The sequence below is a fragment of the Cajanus cajan genome, chromosome 10 (assembly GCF_000230855.2).
Source record: "Cajanus cajan strain Asha chromosome 10, NIPB_CcT2T_4, whole genome shotgun sequence".
Classification (NCBI taxonomy): Eukaryota; Viridiplantae; Streptophyta; class Magnoliopsida; order Fabales; family Fabaceae; genus Cajanus; species Cajanus cajan.
This window is the reverse complement of record NC_138526.1, coordinates 13,263,173-13,284,938: the sequence shown is the minus strand read 5'-3', so window position 1 is coordinate 13,284,938 and position 21,766 is coordinate 13,263,173. Positions and strand designations below refer to the sequence as shown.

Genomic DNA, 21,766 nt, shown 5'->3' with positions numbered 1-21,766 from the left:
TCCTATTTCCTTTCATGCTAGAATGTAGAAGTAATCCACGATCTGGATGGAAAATTTTGCAAGTGCCATTTTGAATCAATACAGCCAAGTTGCCCTAAACTTAGAAGATTGGTTCTAAGTTCTGGGACGTAATATACATCTGTTATGGTATATGAGCAGCCATTAATACAAACTCGAATGTCCCCTTTTGCTTCTACCGCCATAGTGGTGTCATTTCCAAGCTTGACGGTCTTGCACAATCCCTGTTTGTGTATCTTGGTAAACCACCGTTTATTTCCGGTCATATGGTTACTGCAACCAGAATCAAGAAACCAATCTTCTTGCTGCACAGATTGATGATTTGTTTCTTCATATGCTACCAATAGTACTTCATCTTCTACCCTTGATGATTCCTCGTACATTGAATAATGCACTTGTTTTTCCACTTGTGGGCACTCGTATTGGAAGTGTCCTAGTTTGTGACACCGAAAACACTCTACAATCACTTTATTCAGTGATTGTCTTCCGTGACCTCTTCCATGACCACGACCTATTTTTGATCTACTATCATGAGTAATTTTCAGAACTTGTTCATCGGGTTGAGAGTCCTGCATTCGCTACTCATGAACCAGTAAGCTTCCATGGAGTTCATCAAGACTTAGTTTACTCAAATCATTAGATTCCTCTATTGAACAAACCACATAGTTGAATTTTGGGGTCAGTGATCTGAGTATTTTGCTAACCACAGTACTTGAGTCCATCACCTCTCCATTCGACTTCATCTTGTTGACAGTACTGAGTGTACGTTCCAGGTACTGATCAATGGTTTCAGCATCTTTCATAGTGAGTAATTCAAACTCACGTCTCAAGGCTTGGAGCTGTGCTCGCTTGACCCTGGTTGAGCCTTGGAATTTTTGTTGCATGGATTGCCAAATCTTCTTGGACGTACTCTTGTCCAAAATAGTGTCTAATACCTCCCTGTCAATGGCTTGAAACAGGTAATTTTTTACCTTCAAGTCCTTCAATATAGCGTCAGCTACAACTTTTTCTTGAGCTTCAGTGGGGTGGGTACCTAACAGCGGTATCCCATCTTGAATAATCTGCCACATATCCTTGCTACGTAAGAAATTTTCCATGGTCATAGACCAAAACTCATAATGACCATCAAATTTCGGGATGGCAGGTTGAACAAATTTCTCTGAGCCAGACATCCTTCTTTCTTCTGTTTATGCACTCACACTGTTTCCCTTTCTTTTGTATATGCACTCACACTGTTTCCCAGACCCTACACTCTTTTCACTCCTTTCACTCACGTCATACCAGTTCACACTGTATCAGGCCCCGTATGGAGCTTTGATACCAATTGTTAAAAACTCAGAGCACAATTTATGCACACACTATTTGTGAATAGAAAATATTCTGATGTTTATTCAATTGAAAGAGCACGACTTTTATAAGCCTTTACATGGATAAGATAAAGTTGCTGCAATGGCTGGAACGCATGTAGCATTTGACATGGATGATACTGGTGCAGTCGGGAATGAGTCGGCTGGTCCTAAAAATGGTGCAGCAGCTGCTGCTGGGCATGATCATGATGATACACAAGCAGGTGCGGGCCCAGGCGGTGCTGCCATTAAAGCAGCTGACGCAGTTGCTGTGTTAAATTTTCCTGCAGTTGGTGCCTTGGTGGTCACGGCTGATGCACTAAAGCATGGTGATGCAGCAGCTGTTGCTTTTGATGCACCTGCACTGGCTGAGACAGCTGCATGTGATACAGCTGGTGCTGGCGCTGAAGCTCCTGGGGCAGCACCACGTGAAGCTCCTGGGCCTTTGATCAGCGTTAAAAATCCAAGGAAAAAGAAGAAAGCAGCTGATGCCGCAAATTTGATATCGAAGCAAGGTGCTGATGCAGCAGCTGTTGAGCTTTACGCAACTGCACTAACCGTGGCAGCCACTACACCGTTAGGGGCTGTGGCAGGTGCTGACTTTGCACATAATCCGAGTCCCAATCATGCAGGATCAGTTCAGCATATTGGTGATGATGCATTAAGCACCAATTCACGGGTGCATGGGAAAGATGGAGATGGTTCTCCTGTGATAGAACCAGCTACTGGGCTGGTCGGTGCATTGGAAGAAGCAGCTGATGCAGCTGCGGTTGTAACTTTAATGACCGCCTCGGTGAAAGAAGATCTTCATGATGCATCTGGTGCCTTGCTGGTCACGGATGCTGCATTCGCCCCAGCTGCTGATCCAGCTGCTTCACAATCAGCTACTGATGCAGCCGAGATGGAAGCACTTAATGCTAGTTGGATCAAGTACTTTCAAGCTCGTGACGCTGCAAAAGGAAGAACAGCTGGCTTAAAAGCTGCTCAGCTATGGCACAAAGCTATTGAGGCTGATGCTGCATATGTGGAGCGCCAAAATAACTCAGCTGCGACAGAGGCTGGCAGTCATGCTAGTGCCTCAACAAAATCTGCAAACAGGGTCAAGGGGGTTGCAACAGTCACGAGTAGTGTTGGAACAGCAACAGAAATTAAAAGCACCCCCCGGGCAAGCCCAAGCAAACCTGTGCTGATTATCAGCTAAGGTCCAAAGCTAAGGCCGTCAAGCCTGCTAAATTCTCTTAAATTGGAACATTTAGGAATCCTGCTTGAATATACTGCTATAGTTTGAATGATTTGTTTCTTGAAATATGCATATTGCTGTGGCACTGTCTAGCTACGTAGTTTTTTCTTTACTTTGTTTGATGGGTTTTGGTCTGGTCCCCCATCTGTACTTTTACATTCTTTTATATTTTAGCTCTTTTTGATATGCTGCAGATGAATGGTGTGGGCTGAGGTGTTAACTTAGTTAGGATCTCTTGCCCACATAGTGATGCATTAGCATATCTATCTTCTTTCAAAAAAAGATAAAAACTGAATCTACGTACATGGCTATAAAATAGGCCACGCACACCTACGCACACCTAAACAATAGCTAACTGACATACTAGTTTAACCCTGAGAAATAGGGCTTTATTTAAAATGCAAAACTAATCCAACAAATTTTACCGTAATTTATGAAACCTTGAATCAAATGAATGAATTAGTCACACATCTTTATCAAGGTATTGTATTTCCTTTATGTAGAAAAATGTAAAGAGAAAACTTTGAGAGAGAGATAGTAGAGAATTTTGAAAAACTTGTAGAGGAAACAACTCTAAAATCTGAAGAAAAAAAATGAGTGTAAAGTGTATATAACAAGTCTAACAACACTTATTAATAGAGAAATATAGTGGGCCTAATCAGAATATTTACAAGGACCAATCCATCAAATCAATTAATTACATCATTAAACAAATCCTAACATTACATTCTAAAAATAAAAAGAAAATACTATGCAAGACTATAACTTTGCAACGCATTTCTGGGTCGTTTAACATCCTAAATGGCATTTACTCTCAATAGAGAAGTTCTTTAACTCTCTCTTATCTTTTTAGCGACATCAAGAATGTCCAAATCTGATTTTGGGAGCTCTAGATACAACCTGCACAAGAAATAATATCAAAATAGGAAAAACAATTATGAAAAATAACTGAAATTTACAATTAAGACCAAAATGACTCACTAGAACAAATCAAAACTATTATATCACAATGTAATACTAATAAAATTCAAATAAACAAAAAATAATGCATAGAAAGATATACAAATTTGGTCTATCAAATACCCTCATACTTATTCTTTTGCACTCTAAGGCAAAACTTACTAATAAACCTAAAACTAAAAAGAAAATAAATACAAAATTTCAACACTTTTTAATGAATTTCCAATGTATTGAAAAAGAGAAAGAGTACAATTATTCCTAGATTCAAGGCTACAAACAATCTATGAGACATAAATGACATTAAAAGCAAGCAAGTTAACAAGTCAAATTAAAGAATGATTCAAAAACTCATAGGACTGCACAAGATGATGTATAACTCTTAACTCTCAAGTGTTTAAAATTGTATTTACACTTAAACCTATCATGAAAACTAGCACATCCAAGTTTTAACAAGCCTCTAATTTCCACAACTTGAAACATATACAATTAAAGATTAGAAGGACTTTTATTTAGCTTGTAATGTGGTCGTGGTAAAGGTAGGATAAAAGAAGGATTTTTAAGCTACAAGTAGCCTCCTTGATCTTGATGAAATGCAATTAATGCAAGCATTTAATACATCAACGGATACTTCTTATTTTAAGGAACTCGTAATAGACAAATGGAGCAAGTTTGTAAGGAGCCCTTAAGGTTTTGCAATAGTGATCTTCATCCAAGATATTATATAAGGAACTTCAAGATCAAAAAGAATAATTTTGTATAAATTATTATTCCTTCATTCTTTCTATAATGACTTTTGTTCTTAACTAGTTGTATCACATCTTGTCAATAAGACAACAACATTTGTAAAACTTTACCCATAATAATTGTTGATATAGGATTGAGCCTGAAGAAGTTTGTCTATAAAAGAATACTTGTTTGAGCTTGAAGAAACTTGATTCTGAAAGAATACTTGGCGTTGAAGATTGGATAGGCTTTATGTTAAAAGAATACTTGGGTAGATTGCTTAAAGAGGCAATTCAAAGAACACTTAAGTTTAATAAAGAAGTACCTTGTTGAAAGAATAATTGTATCTTGTTTAAGATAATGGAACTCAATCTAGTTAGATTGAGAACTAGATGTAATATCGGTGGTTAAGACAAACCAACATAAAAATTATCGTGTATTTTGTCTGCCTCTTCTCTTACACTTTTTACTGTTAGCAGTACTACTTTATTGCTCAAAAAAGTGCGAGGTTTTAATTGACATTCAACTCTCTTTCTAGTGTCCGTGTTTTCTCCACATTTCAGTATAAGCTCAACCTTTGACGGGGTTGAGCATCTAACTGTCCAAAAAGAGAAAAATTTATTATGGGAAATAGTGAAAGCCAATACCTACCAAGGGGAGCTTCTCTTACAAAGTCACCAGCCGTTAATGGAGAAGCCTACCCATATTGGAAGGGTAAAATGGAAATGTTCATTAAATCCACCTAATACCACCTCTAGAAGATCATCACACAAGGAGATGTAGATTTTACTAAGCCTAAGAGCCATTACACTCAAAAGGATTATAACATTCTACAACTCAATACAAAAGCCAGATACATTTTGGCTTGCTTCTTATCTAGAATCGAGAACAACAAATTTTATAGCTACTCTACGACCAAAGAAAATGGGAAGCCATCAGAGTAATTCATGAGGGTACTATAAGGATGTCAGACTCAAATGAGCTACCATTCTTCAAAGAAATTAAGTTGTTTTCCATAAAGGAGAATGAGACCATAGGCAAAATGTTTGGAGGATTCTAAAATTTTTTTAATGGGTTAACATTCATGGAAATTGAGTTTTCAAAAGGTCAAAACAATCTCAAGATCTTAGATAGCCTTCCAAAGATCTCAAAGACCAAAGCCACCACAATCTCAAAGGCTCATGACTTGAAAGCTCTTTCTCTTGATGAACTTCTTAAAGCTCTACCAATCCATGAAGTTCACCTGAACAACAAAGATTAACTTAAAGCTAACCAATCCATTACTTTGAGAAGTGTTGAAACCAATAAGAGAAGAGATAAAGTGAAGGCATTGAAGTTTGAGTCTAAGCCCAATAGCTTAGATGGTAGCTTTGAGAACTCGATAGATGATTTTTCATGTCTAAAAATTTCAAGGACATGCTGAAAAAGAAAGGAAAACTGAGGAGTTTCCACAAGAAAAAGGACAAGTTCAAGAAACTTGGTCAAAGAGACAACAAGAGGTCGTCTACTAAATCATAAATCCTAAATCTTAAACTCTAAATGAAACGATACAAAGATTGAGGTAAATTCTGATTCCAACTCCTATTCATCTGATTTTGATCAAGAAAAGATGTCTTATGAGAATCTTCTTGCAAAATCTCATATGATCTCTCTAGAGTATAATAATTTAATAGAGAAATGTAAAATTTTACAAAGTGAGAATGATAAACTCAATATAGACATGTTAGACACTACAAGAAAGATTTAGACTTTTAAAGAAAAGATTAATAGCAGCGTCCCACTTGAGGTTACAACATTAAAAGCTAAAAACGTACAACTTAGAAGGGACCTAGCTAAATTTGTTGATGGGTCTTCTAAATTAAACATGCTTTTGAAACATAGAAGGCTTTAATAAAAAAAAAAATTGGTCTTGACTTTGACTCTTGATCTAAGACATCTTAATTCATACCTAGACTACTTTTTGCAAAGTTAGTGGAAAAGGAGGACAAGCTTGAAGTAAATGGAAAGATAAGTCTAAGGTCATGGGTACTAACAAGAAAGAACCCAAAATGATTTGGGTGCCAAACTCATAGATAATCTCCGTTACAAGTATCCTTGGTGGGAAAAAGGAAGGACTCACACTAGTACCTAGATAATGGGTGCTAACGATACATGATGGAGGTCTATGCTCCTAGACATTTAACCTTATGAGGGATTTGTCTCCTTTGAAGGAAAAGGAAAAAGAAAGATTAAAGGTATAGGTAAGATAGGTAAAAATTTTATACCTACTATAAATAATGTTTTGTATGTTGAAGGCTCAAAGTATAATCTGCTTAGCATAATAAATCAATTTTGTGACAATGGATTGACAAAGATGCATGCGTAGTCAAACAAGACAATGAGTCTTTTTTTTTTTACTTCCCATAGAAAGAATAATCTCTATAAGATTAATTTGGAAAATGTAGGAAAACAAAATATAACATGCTTAGTTTCTAGAGAAGATGAAAAATGGATTTGGCACAAAAAGCCTTGGGCATGCCAATATGAAACACATTAGAAAATTAACTAAAAAGGGTATAGTAAAAGGATTGTCTGAGGTTTCATGGAACACTTATCTTCTCTATGCAGTATGTCAGAAGGGGAAACAAATTAAACCATCTTTTAAATCCAAGAAAGTTTTTTTTTTCACTTCTAAACCCTTAGAACTATTACATATGGATCTGTTTGGTTCTACTAAAACTTTAAGTTTGGGTGATAAGAAGTATGGATTTGTCATTGTAGATAATTATTCTAGATACACATGGGTTTACTTCCTAACCCACAAACACGCGTCTTTCAAAGTATTTGAAATATTTTGTAAATATGTTCAAAATGAAAAAGGCTTTTCCATCTCTACTGTCAGAAGTGATCATAGAACTGAATTTAAAAATTATGATTTCAAAACCTTTTGTGAAAAGAATGCTCTTTAGAGAATGGTGTCTTTCACAACTTCTATTCACCAAGAACACCTCAATAAAATTGGGTAGTTGATAGAAAGAACCAAACCTTACAAGAAATAGAGAGAACTTTGCTTTGTGAAAAATCTTTGCCAAAACACTTCTAGCAGAAGTAGTGAACACGAGTTGTTATATTCAAAAAAAATTGATAAGACCATTGTTAAATAAGACTTCATATGAATTATGGAAGGGAGAAAACTTAGCATATCATACTTTCATCCATTTGAATGTGAGTGTTATGTCTTGAACACTAACGATCAACTTAGAAAGTTTGATTCAAAAGTGGAAATAGGGATCTTCCTTGGATACTCAAATACCTCAAAGGCATATAGAGTTTTTAACTGTAGAACCTCTATGGTAGAGGAATCTATCCATGTGAAGTTTAATGATGCATTAATGAATAATAGGAAATTGTCAAATTTGGAAGATGAATTTGTATATTTGTAGATTGATGCAGAGAAGTCAAAGGAGCCAAACGCTAGTAATCATATGATGACTATGCCAGAAGGGTAGATGAATCAGTTAGATGAAGTTGCCAAATATCTCACAAAGATTGGAAGTTCGTCAATCATCACCCACAAGATCAAATTCTCGATGATAAGACTGAAAGGGCCAAAACAAGGTCTACTCTCAAAGGCAGTGCCTCATATGTTTTGGTGTCAGACATTGAACCAAAAAGCATAAACAAAGCAAGGTAAAATGGTAAGAAATAAGGCTAGATTAGTAGCACAAGGCTATAATCAGGAGATGGGATTGAGAGAAAAAAATAAGTGAAAGATGTCACTTCTTGGGCAACTATCTCATTTCATGGGCCAACAAAAAGCAAAACTCAGTACCTTTTTCTACTTTAGAGGTAAAATACAATTTTGCAGTAGGGTATTGCTCGTAGCTCCTATGGGTGAAATATCAATTAGAAGACTACTCTAATCTTGAAAATCATATACCTATTTTCTATGATAACACAAGTGCTAAAAATCCTATTCAATATTCTAAGGCTAAATACATTGAGATAAGTTATCATTTCATTCGTGGTTATGTTCAAAAAAGAGTTTTGGATATAAAATTTATAGACATATATCACTAATGGGCTGATATTTTTACTAATATTTTAGTTGAGGAACATTTTAGATTCAATAGAGATCATATTTTCTTAAAATGTCTTTCAAAATATAAATAGTGCATCGTGTTACTCTATTGCATCATCTTACCATGCTTCATCTAAAATGCATCATCTTATGCATAGACAGACACACATATTAGTTTGTGCAAATTTTATATTCATATATGTACACTAACGTATCGTCTTATTCTGAAATGATATCTTTGCATTTCATGTCATTCAGTGTGTTAAAATGATTAAAGAATAGGATTCGGTAAAGTGTTATGTGGAGAAGAGAAATTGATAGAGGTACGTCATGTCAACTGTAGTTTTTCTCTCACTCTTATTTCTCTAAACCCTAATCTTTCCAACTCAAACACTTCACCTTTAAAACCACAAATGGCACCTGAGATGCAAACTATCCATAACAATAAGGTTCCCATGGAAGAACACCCTGAGTTTGCCTTTCTTTTAGGGAAGACCATTGCAACATAGAAGCTTTAGGATGAATAGTATCATGTGAAGCACTACCTAGACAAGGTTGGATGAACATCGTTCACTAAGATAGAGTGTGACTGGTTTCACGCTGCCTATGCCTACTTCTAGGCATTAACAAGACAAGACGCTTCTGCCTTTGTTGGATAGGTGCACAGAACCACAATGAGGATTAACCTTATCATAAGAGAAATCATTTTGGGTTGTAGGGAGGAAGGGATCTTCTATTCTAGTGACTGGGAGGCTACCATCATGACATGCACTTTGGATATGATACTATACTCCACTCTTTTCCCCATGGAGAAGATAGAGTTGAAGAAATACCTCCACTTGAACAACTTGGAGCCCTTGTGTGGGCTATTCCACAATCTTTTGTTCAACACATTCATCCTTCATTTTGGTTATAGGGATAATATTTTTAATATGGATAGGTTTTTCATGTATCATTTGTGCATGGGTGTGAAGATTAACTTGCCTAGTTTGGTCTACAACTATTGGAAGTCCTATCTCGACAACGAGATTAGAATCAGAGTAAGAGAGCACTCATTCCCCATGGGATGGCCACAAAGATAATCCAAGAGATCGACATGGACACCATTAGCATGGAGAAAAGGGAAAGAGGATGGTGAAATCACAACAACCACCTTGAAGAGAATGGGGATTGCCCATTTGTTTCCTCAAGTGAAGAGGTTTGTAGTGGAAGTGAAGATGGAGCCATCTAAGGAATCTCCTTTGAAAAAGGCCATAACCAGCCATAGAACCACCAGGAGCCACCCTCATCCACAACCTTTCTCCCTCAGACCCAAACACAAACCTCTCCACCACCAAAAGTTAAAACAAAATCCCACGTCCCTAAACCGCTCCACATCCATGTCCATGACTCTTCTTTGACTCAGATGACAAATCCATCTCTTTTCATCTTTCTTGCCCAGCTCCCAAACCTAAGTCACCATCATCTCCACCTTAACCATATGTAGCACCTCTTTCCCCAAATTCCAAGAAAATAAGGTTGGTTTAAGGTCTCATTGAGCCTCAAACAACAAAGGAGTAGCAAGGGTCTTTAAGCATGCCACGACATTGTCTCAAATGGAGGTAGAAGAGTAAAGATGGAAAGATGAAGAGTTGGCCACTAAAGAAGCAAAAATTCTTGAAGAAACATTGCATCTGTCCACAAAAGATCTAATCAATCCAATAACTTTATCTGATTGAGTCGGTTATAGACTCTGGTCTTCGTTTGCTCAACCATCATCTAATGAAGATGCGAGTTTATGACCAACTCAGAATGATGAGTCTACTATGTAGATGATGTTGCTAGAAGCTATACTCCTGCTTCAACAATCCAAGTTGAAGCACCAACTATCCTAGTTGTCTCTCCCTTTGATCTACCAATAATTTTTGTTGAACTTGATGTGCCCACATTCCCCATTGGTGGAAACTTCTCGCATTTCCAATGACATTGCACCTCTATCTATTGAGGTCATAATCGAGCAATGCCCTTGCAAGTATACACATCGTTGGTGGAGTTGGAAGACTATTTATCCTCTATGGCCCTAATTGAAAATCTTGAGTCTGAGAGCATAAACTCTAAGGAGGAGAGAGAACTACAACGACTATAAGAAGAGCGTACCACAAAAGATGATTAGGTACTCATATTCCTTGATGCCACTAAAAGGTCTTCTTGCTTCAACTAAAAATAGTACGTCATCATGCACTATTGTGAAGCCCTTGGGATTGGCGTTAAGCTAAACACTACCTTGCAAATTGTATTGAGGCTTATTAATCTCAATGACCCACCATATCTGGATGCCTAAACAACTCAACTTATCCAGCAACACTATCATGAAGTTTAAAATATCATCCACTCGCGAGCTATTTTGGAGCTAATTTGTGAAAGAACTTCTCATCATCTATCCCAGATGCTTGGTGACGTATACAGTCGTGGATGATCTAGTCATAGACCAAGTTTTTCATTCCTGATACTCGTCCTAAGACTACTCTCCACTCCGTCTATAAGGGTAAGGAGAAGTTGAAGCCATACTTGGAAGATGTGCGCTACATGCGATATGCTAAGTGTCATAAGTTTGGTGCCTCCAACAAAGTCAAAATAAAAAGTTTACCCTACACTATTGCAAGAAGCATGTAAACCCCCCCAATCCCTTCCAATGTTATTCCCACTGTCTCCAATACTTTTCACTCATTGTAGGATTTATCATTATTTCTCCTTTTTTTGTTCGTTAATTTTCACATATTTTTACCTATTAACATTATTTATTTGTATAGAAATTTTTTTTTTCTCCTATTTTTGAACAACTAGGTTCATCGACTCCACCCTAGACTCCTCCCCTTTTAATAAAAAATGATCAGAACAACCTTCTTGTTGGTTTCTTCAAAGCTTTTTTTTTTGCTTATAAGTGGAAAGCATGTTATGAAAGAAAAATTCCACAAGTTGCATAGCCGTTTAAACATTGAGTTGAGATTTGATTAGAAGGAAGACTACTCTTAGGGGGGACGCACTTCTGCATAATGTTTTTTCTAGTGCTAAAAGAGGGAGTAGACATTATGTTTTTGAATATTTTTTTAAAACATTTTTATGTATAATATGCTCTGATTGTTGGTATTGCTAAATTTTGTTTTACTCTACACAAATATAATGCCTTTCAAATCATGCATGTTTTCAAGAGGAGCCCCCTATGCATTTTATCTTATACTTATATATGCTCTAGTATGAATACCATTAATTAGTAATGTTCTGAAAAATAGGCTCTTCCATAAAAAAATACATGATATACTCTGAACATATGATCTAATAAACATATTAGGCTCTGATATACATGATACATAACATATGCCTTGATAGACACCTAAGGCTATGATGTGCAATGTATGCTCTAATGCAAATAATTCAATATGTCCACTCTGATAGGTTCTAAAATGAATAACCATGCTAATATACATAATTGCTTAGTCATCAATAATGCTTTGAAATGATCAATAAGATCAAAAGAACATGCCAATATACATATCTTAAATCAATGTATGTGTAAAATTAAATTGCTCGTATGATCTTATACACAATGTCTAATAGATGTGTTCTTATATTATTCTAATAGTTTTATAATACTTCCATGTCTTAAAGAAAATTAAGCAATTTTCTACGATTAAGTTATCTTCGCAAAAATCACTTCGTCTTAATCAACAAAACTATTTTCTAAGACAAGAAAAACCTTAGTTTCAAAAACGTGTTTGTCACCATCAAGAAGGGAGAGATTTTTAAGTCAAAAGACAATCTTGGATCCCTCAAACATCCATGTTTTAATGATAATAAACAAACCATTTTTTTAAAAGAAAAATATTTTTACAAAATACAAATCAAACGAAGCATAAGATGTAAACCTTTAGACAAACGAAGCATAAGATGTAAACCTTTAGACAAACGATGTGTCATTAGGCAAAGCATACATTCTTACTTAATAATGTCTTAAATATGTATGAAGCCATGATGTACAAAAGAAACAAAGACAAACAAATCCTAAAATCATGAAGAAAGTTAGCAAAAGTTGATATAGAACCTACTCTTCACCGACACATCTCCTAGAAAGTTCATTTTGTATCCTAAGGTTGATAAGTAGCCTCCTTGATTAGATAAGAAGAGATAGTTTGGTGTTAATGCAAGCATTTAACACATCAATGGACACTTCTAATCTCAAGGAACTCATAATAAAGATAGATGAAGCAAGATTGTGGTGAACCCTGAAGGTTTTGCAATAGTCATATTCATCCGGGCTACCATATAAAGAACTCCAAGATCATAAAGAGGAAGAACTTTTGTACAAATTATTATTCATTCATTCTTTGTGTAAAAACTTCTATTCTTAAATAGTTGTATCGCGTCTTGTCAGTAAGATTAAACGACATTTATAAATTTTTACCCACATATAATTGTTTTTATAAGATTTGTGGAAGGTTTTATACACAAAAGTTTTGATGATGCCAAAGTGATTATAAAGCATTGAAGAAGAATCAAAGTTGAGCTAAAGAAAGTTGATGCAAGAACAAGATCTCAAGTGTTACATAGATAAGTTTGGTCAACTTAGCTAAAAATATAAAAGAATCTTTTAGAATTGCAAGTATGTTTGGCCTTAAAAATAAGTTTTCAAAAAACCTCAATTTAATCTCTTTAAATTTAAGCAAATTTTTGAATCTTTTGGAAGTAAGTAAAAATATTTTCAAAAGACTTAACAAAAGTTTTAAAGAATAGTTCAAATCATTTCTTAAAAAAGATTTGTGAAAGAAATTATTGATATGAAGTTTTCTACATAATTTTTTTTTGAAACATTGTAACAATATGTTCTAGTAATCGATTACCAGCACTTGGAATCAATTACTAGGAGAGAGTACTTCAAAATTTGAATAATAAGATACAACGTTTCAATTATATTCAAATTTATAACTATTGTAATCGATTACCAAATCCTTGTAATCGATTACCAGTGTATCTTTTTAGAAGAACACAAATAGTTACACCTTTTCATGAAAGGATACAACCATGGGATTTTTATCTATAAATATGTGTGATTTTTCTTTCAAAAGGTTACAAACTTAAGTGTGAAAAACTATTACAAAAACTCATTGGCCATAATCACTTGCAAATTCTTTAAAAGTTCTTTTAGTATCTTTAACTTGTAATACATACTCTTTAAGAGAGATATTTACTAAAATTATTCTATCATTCAATATGTAAAGGAGAAAGTGTTTTCTCTCCTAGGTGTTGATGGATCTCAATTGACACAAGGAAAGGAAATTCCAAAGTGTTGGAGGATTCATGTCTTGTAAGGATTACAAGAATAGTGAAATCTCAAGTGGGAGACTTGAGGACTGGACGTAGGCAAGATTGGCCGAACCAGTATAAAATCGAGTTTACAATTTCTTCTCTTTACTCTTTTATTTATTCCTTTTGATTGTGTTTAAGTAGCGTGCATCTTCATTTTCTACATACAAATTTATCTAACGAATTGAATTTATAAGAAAGTAATTAGGAAAATTTCCATTATTAAGAAAACCTAGAAAACTTAATTCACCCCTCCCCTCTTAAGTTGTATGAAACTACTTGTCTAACAAGTGATATCAAGAGCAAGTATCTTGTATAAGGCTTAAAAGCTTCAAGATTAATAATGATCTCATCAAACTTTCTCTTTCCCGAAGGAAACTATGAATATGAACTGTTTAGAATGAATCAAAATGAAAGTATACAAGATATGCAAAAAGAGATTTACACATAATTAATTATCTTGCATCTCTAGGGAAAGTATTCCCAAATGAAGATATTATTAACAAAGTTTTGAGATGTTTGAGTAGGGAATGGAAACCAAAGGTGACTACAATAGCAGAATCAAAAGATTTCACAACAATGTCTCTTGCTCCATTGTTCGGGAAACTTCAAGAGCATGAAATGGAATTAATGAGACTGAATCAAAATGAAGAAAGTGATAAAAGGAAGAAGGGCATTGCACTTAAAGAATCATCATCTATTCATGAAGTGGATGACAAAGAATATAATATTGAGAAAGATGATTTAGAGGATGATGAGGATTTTGGCCTTTTTGTAAAAAGGTTCAACAAATTCCTTAGAAACAAAGGAAACCGAAGAAGATCTAATTTCAACAATAAGAGAATAGGAGAAGATTCTTCTTCAATCCCAAAATGCTATGAATGTAATCAACTTGGACACTTGAGATTAGAATGTCCAATCTATAAAAGAAAGATGGAAAGATCTAACAAGAAAAGCTTCAAAGAAAAGAAAGGAAAGAAAACATATATCACTTGGGAATAAAATGACATGGATTCTACATGTGAATCAGAAAATGTAATTGTAAACTTGGGTCTTTTAGCCAAGGATTATGAAAGCGAAGAAAACGTAACGTCTTCTAACAATGATATCTCTATTTCATTTGATGAACTTCAAGATGCATTGAATGACTTGCATAAAGAATCTCTCAAACTCGCAAAATTAGTATCATCGTATAAGAAAACAATTTCAAACTTAGAAAAAGAAATTTAAAAATTAAATAAAGAATTAGATAATCTTAAATATAAAAGAATACTTGTATTTTGTTTAAGATAGTGGAACTCAATCTAGTTGGATTGAGAACTAAATGTATTATTGATGGTTGAGACGAACCAGTATAAAAATTGTCGTGTGTTTCATCTACCTCTTCTTCTGCACTTTACTATTAACATTACTACTTCATTACTCGAAAAAGATGAGTTTTTGATTGATACTATTCAACTCCCCTTCTAGTGTCTGCCTTTTTTTCACATTTTTGTGTTAGTTCGAAAGGGGTTTAACAAGACCCTAATAAAATAAAAATCATTAAGGATAGACCCATCACATACCTAGCAAGGATGCAAGGTGACCTAGGATAGATTCCCTTAAGTTGCAAGAATACGATATCTCTAACACTTGTAAAATACTTGCTTTTGCAGGTGTTAAGGTAGAAGAAAGAGATTTAGATTTGAGGACAAATCCTTTTAGAGAGAGAGGGGTGATGGAATCATGCCTAGGGGTCCGATCCAAAAGGAACCAAGAGAATACTAGACTTGGGTTATCTTTAAGTCCATTTCCTTTTCTTTGTTAATATTTACCTATAATATAATTTTTTTTATTTTGACCTTGTACTATGGGTCAAATACTACATGCAATCTATAAAACTAAAATTAAACATCACATACAACTCAAAAGCCATTTGCAACAACATATCACCAAGGGTTAAGAATCTTTTAGGCTTTTGGCTCAGCACACTAAAAAACCCCAACTTCCACCAACATCTTCCAACAACAAGAATTCAACATAGATTCCTCTAATGGGCTAAATCTACGACAAAATCAATGTAGTACAACTTAAATGACCAACTAACAAACTTCACTTATCTTAATTGCTTTAGGAAATAGAGGAATCAATGGGGAACAGGAATAACCATAAGATCTTTAAAGGTTGACTTCTTTCTAAGATTAATTTCAAGCTCATTAGTCTTGAATATCTACTTCTACTTATTAATCTCAATCTCAGGGAAGGATAAGGAAGTTCTCAACAAAATAAAAAAGAAAAATTGACTTTGTTAACTCTAGAGCCTTCTTTCTAAAAACTTATCTTTAGAATTAAAAGAAATGAACTTATGAAATTCATATCTTTCTAAATCAAATATACTTTTTCCCATATTCTTGGTCAACTCAAATATTAACTCAAACAACTCTAAAAAGCTCAGCCCTCAAAGATTCCTTAACTCTTTGAACACTTATAAATCTCATAAAACACAAATACAACAATTTTAAACATCATAAATCATTAATACATAACATAGCATGCATAAAAGCATAAACACACAATGTTATAATTAATCACTACAAAGCCCCTTGAAAAAATTGAAATCAATCCCTTACACAACCTTAAATCAATCCCTAAACCAACCACAATCGACACTAACCACAATTACCCACAAATCAATCCTTGAAACAACCTTAATCAAGCCAAAAAAAAATGAAAGCATTTCATCAAACATATATGTGCATATATTAAAAATATGTAAACCATAACAATGTGGGCATGTTAAACTCAACCCATCCAAAGAACCAACAACAAAAGCAAATATCTAACAGCAACAATCATATATACATTTGCGAGATTGGCAAGAAAAATGAAATCGTGTGAAAACGAAAACGAGCCATACCTAGGAGCTTGAAGAAGACACCATTTGAAAAGTGCTCTCATTGGATAGATAAGTCGTCCGAGGAAACCTTATCGTTGAGGGTGCAAAAAGGTGGGTAAGAAGTTGTATCATCATTGAAAGAAACAGAAAAGGAAGTGGAATGTGAGAATAAAAATGAGAACACTGACGTGAAGTGTTCGTGTCTATTAAAAGGTTCTATATGTCGGTTACTTATTTAACCAACATACAAAAGACATTTTAAGTTGGGTAAGCTAGCATCAGACATAAAAAAAAGTAGTCTAAATTACAATTATATCATCGCCTCACATATAATGTTTGGTGGATAACATTCAACATGAAATTTTATCATTGTATCACTAATTTGCACTAGTGTTAATACCCATTTACCACATATTAGTAAAATTTTCAAAAAAAGATTACCTCATTTTTTTTGTCGATGCCTCTCTAATGAAGTTATCATTGACACTTTTTTGTTTTTTAATTTAACAACTTTTTTCTTCTAATAATGTAATTCTAACAAACATTATTAAATAGATTCTAGAAATCATCATACATCCGGTAAAAAAAAAAAACAGAAGAAATCATTATGACCAAGGTCTGTCACTGATTGTGAAACACATAAACGTAGACTTATAAAAAATGCATTGTCTTGTTAAAAAAAACACAGATTACACATAATATTTCCATGTAAAATTTTATTTTTTGCTTTAGTTTACTGGAAATCAAAAAATTTGTGGATTCCACAATTTATTTAATGAGTCCCTTCTAATTTAGTACTATGATTTATCAAAATTTGTGATTTTTAACTAATAGAAGGAGGTAGGAAGAGAGTGAGTGTCACTTACATTTTTCTTTTCCATAGTTTCCGTTAAGGTATTTTCATTCTACAGTGTATCACATTCCTAGCACCAAACAGTAATAACTAACTAGATCTTGGGATATCAGATAGAAAATTGGGATGCACACCTCTGAAGTAGATGCATAAATCTAATTTGTAGAAATAAGACAATTGACATGCCTACAACGTGATCAGATGAATTAATTCTAGCCAATCACATTTTCACCCAAGGAAAAATGCAACTGCATGGTCCAAAAGTCATGTATATACATCCCTCTGCTAGCACTAACACAATAGTTTCATCAAAAGGCATGTGAAAGAAGAAGTTGAATCAGGACAGTAGAAGAATAATTAGGAAGATCATACCTTGTAGCAGTCTGACACTTGAGTGAATTTTGACCGAGATAGGAAGAACATTCTCTGGATTCAAATAATGTGAATCAAGCATAAATCGTGTATGACTGCGGATATGAGAGACACAATAAGTGACTCAAAGGTATATCTCAGTCATAATATCTATTTTTTTGCAATTCAATAATAATTTAGTCTATTTCAATTGCCAAAAGATTATATAATTCATAATCAAATGAGTTGCTACATATATAACTAAAACTCCCAACAGGGGAGCATCAAATATGTATAAAATGTATAATATATATTATAATTCGGTAGTTGATACAGGATATACATTCACAAGTTTTTTTAACCCGTAAAGCATGACGGAATATACATTCATATCATTTAACCAAATTGCAAGTATCAATAAATACTTACTATACAAATATGATTATATGATACTAAAAAGTCAAAACCAATTCCAAAATTTCCGCCTCTCTGAACTGGAGGCAGAAATCTCATTCGAAGAAATAAGACCCATGTCAAGACTAAAACTCTGATAAAAATGGTTTTCTTTGTATGAAAACATGCTCAATGCATTTTGTACAATTTCTAGAGCTAATTCAGCTCTAGGAAACTCATCTTTAAATTCTACACATGCTAATCAGATTCAGAAAGCATTTAAATTCACCTTTAAATCATATTCCGAAACTCGCCTTAAAATTCTATTGCTAAACTCAAACAAACGAAAAATATTCTTCTCTGAGTAGTCTTTCAAACTCACTCAACCCCAACACCTTATCAGTTAAATATTTCCATACATCAAAATTATACCATTTGATGAATCTGCACAAATTATTCAATAAGAAAAAAATGAAAGTGTCATTGTTTTACGTCACTGTTTAACAGTGTTTCAGTAATATCAAATCCATGTAAAACATGTAGAAATCGATAGTTATCCAATCACTTGCAACAAATATGAAACTATATAAAGCAGCAATCATTTACAATAAATTGCAAACCATGGTCAAAGAGTCAATCACACAAGACCTTGTGACAGAAATTGAGAAGTGTGGTTCAAATGGAAGATACAATTGATGATAATAGTAGGAGTAAAGACATTCGTTTTGACAACTATAAAATACCGTTTGATTAAGGACATGAAAATATGTAATGCTTCATCTTCACAATGATCAATAAGGTGAAGTCTTTGACACAAGGAAGGGGAGAAAAAAAAAATAAACGGCAGCCACGAAAATTTCCCAAGCATGAGAAATTCAAATATTTCATGGAATCCAAGAATCGGATTCTATTTGTAGAAATTAACATGAGTATTTCTCTATCAAAAGTGGATTGTTCTAATCCAAGAAATTTCTCATGCTCTCATATTTTGTGACTGTCATGGATTATTTGACAACATAACATTATTGCGAAGATGAAGCACTACACAACTGTCATTTTCTTAATCAAATTAACACATGTATTTCATCGTGATGACTACACTCTTAGTATCATCATCATCAATTGTCTCTGCCGTTTAAACCACAGATTCCGGATTCATTTTTCTGGAAATATTCTTCAAATTTGGTTTGGTACCTACATTGTGGCTTTCTCTGATAAGAAGAGAAGAGGATGATTCATGGGTCATGGCTGCACATAGTGCAAGTGTTTTGGGAGTATATTTATAGGTAGGGATGGATATACGAAATAACAGGGCCTTTAGTCTAACCTTAATCAGGCCCAATTAGAAGATAACTCAGAACTGAACTTTCATTAAGGTCCATAAACTAACCTATTTAAATAAAAATAAATAAATAAATAAATTTAATGATCATGCAGGTGTAAAATAATTTTATATGATTAATTAATTTTTTGATATAAATTTTTATTTATTACTTATAAATGTTAATAATTTAACATAAATAATAATCTGTAATTAAAATATAAAACTACTTTATACCATTATTGTTATATTAAATTTGGTATGATTTATTACAATCTTATATTTACTTATCTTTTTAAATATTAAACATTTGTGAAACTTATAATAATAAATTTATATTTTATTTAGAATTTATACTATAAAATATTTTAAATAGGTTGATAGGTTGCACTCAACTTTTATAAAAATTTGAACATCAAATTACTACTTGTACATTGCAACTACCCAAGCTTGCTTGGGAGTATCAATTAAATGAAAGTTTACAAGTTGAACAGATTCTTGTGCACAGTAAATTAAATCATTATAATGTTTAATATATACATCATACTTAAAATTTATACAAATAAATATTGGTAAATATATAAATCATATTTAAAATAAAAAAAATATATAAAAATAAGTTATCAATAAATAAAAAAAATATTGTTTTTAATAAAAAAAAATATTAAAATTTAATTTATAAATAATTATGTAAATAAAATTCAAATAAATGAATTAAAATTTTTTAAAAACCTTCTGCTCAAAAGAAAAATTTATAAAAATTTAATATATAAGAATTTGATTATATAAAAACTTATTACTTCAAAGAAAAAAATAAACTAAGAAGTCCATTCGACCAATTCGATATATACACATTAAAATCAGATCGTCAAGCCATCAAAATGAAAACATCAAATTACTACTTGTACGTTGCAACTACCCTAAGCTTTGCATGAGAGTATCAATTAAATGATAGTTTACAAGTTGAAGAGATTCTTCTGCACAACGATAGTTCTTTTATCATTTCAAGTTTTTCCTTTTCCTCTTCATCTTCACAATTGCAGATCGTCATGTCCCGCAAAACTCTTGCATTCTGCAGGATATACTTTGCAAATTCAAACCCCCCAACAGTGCCAGTGTACTTGTTAAGGCAACATGATTTAAGGTGAAATGAGATGCATTTGGGAACACGTGGTGGACATGACCAATATTCTTTTAGACCGCGATCAGGTGCACTGTCTAGAATCTCCTGTTAACATGCATTAACAAACAACATAAATGCAAGCATGTGAAGAAAACAAAATATAAATTATTATTATAGTAACTCAACAAACCATGTCAATAGAGAGATTTCGAAGCTTGGGGCAATATTCAAGTATTTTAAACACATCAATCCAGTACCGAGTATAATCAAAATAACACAATTCAATGTGAGTTAAATTGTGAAACTTCGGAATCTGGTCTTCAATGTCTTCATCATCCTAAGAGTTGCAGCACAATCAAACCATTAGAAACCTTAATTTCCTTGAATATTGAAAGTAATTACCAAAGCATCACATTACCATTTCCTCTATTCGCAGAAATTGAACATTATAAAGAACATCCAGTGGAACTGCATCTTTGACTATGACAGCTCTAACTAATTTGGGAAGTCTTCTAAATATTTCTTTTTAGTTTCATAGTCACGAAACCTTACACCCTTGGTTTCCAAGTCCTCAAGATTAGGAGTCCCACAAAGAAACACTACTAGATGTGTACGCTCTAAAAATTTAACATTATTCAAATGCAGGATTTTAAGTGATGGCAAATGAACAGATGAAAGACCACTCATTTCTAGGAATGTCAACTTGAGAACCACTAGGGTTCTGCAGTTAAGCAAGATTGGGGGTAAGACAATTATTTTAAAATACAAACAAAGGTCGATATGTTCAACTCTGGATTGCGCAGCAGTGGTAAGCCATGCATTGAAAAAGGCAGAATCAAAAACAGAAGAGCGGCATCTGATGAGGAATTTTTTGAGGGGTTGGTTCAAATCACGGGAGAGGATAAATGTAGAGACAGACTGAACAAAGTGAAAACGGGCATTATCGTTCATGACTGAGTAGTAGCCCCAGTAGTCGAAGTCGAGAGCAGGAACTGAACGCCAAAGGGGTTTCCATCTCTTGGATAGAACACTTGTCGCAACTACTTCTTTGGTTGGAACGAAAGAGAGAATGTGGCATAGTACATCGTCCGGCAAAATGTTGATTCTGTTGCCCATATTTTGATTTTAGAAAGCTTATACCAAACACGAAAACAATGTTTCAAAAT

General features: G+C 33.7%; 2 protein-coding genes and 1 long non-coding RNA gene across 3 annotated transcripts; all 3 read right to left on the bottom strand.

Annotated features, from left to right (window-relative positions):
- Window positions 1-596: 596 nt before the first annotated feature.
- Window positions 597-1,190, bottom strand: LOC145952316 (uncharacterized). Its single transcript, XM_083064658.1, has one exon. It carries the CDS (start codon window positions 1,188-1,190, stop codon window positions 597-599), a length of 594 nt encoding a protein of 197 aa, XP_082920784.1.
- Window positions 1,191-3,185: 1,995 nt separating this feature from the next.
- Window positions 3,186-19,398, bottom strand: LOC145952753 (uncharacterized). The gene is made up of 4 exons (XR_014430244.1): window positions 19,355-19,398; window positions 17,785-17,879; window positions 16,581-16,647; window positions 3,186-3,504 (listed from the first exon to the last, which is right to left on the bottom strand). It is a non-coding gene; the product is annotated as an uncharacterized LOC145952753 (long non-coding RNA).
- On the bottom strand, window positions 18,297-21,716 carry LOC109788231 (F-box/LRR-repeat protein At4g14096). Its single transcript, XM_083064657.1, is given in 5 exon segments — window positions 18,297-20,467; window positions 20,469-20,549; window positions 20,791-20,937; window positions 21,019-21,095; window positions 21,371-21,716. Coding segments are annotated over 5 exon segments (726 nt in total). The 3' UTR covers window positions 18,297-20,392.
- Between the last annotated feature and the right edge of the window lie 50 nt (window positions 21,717-21,766).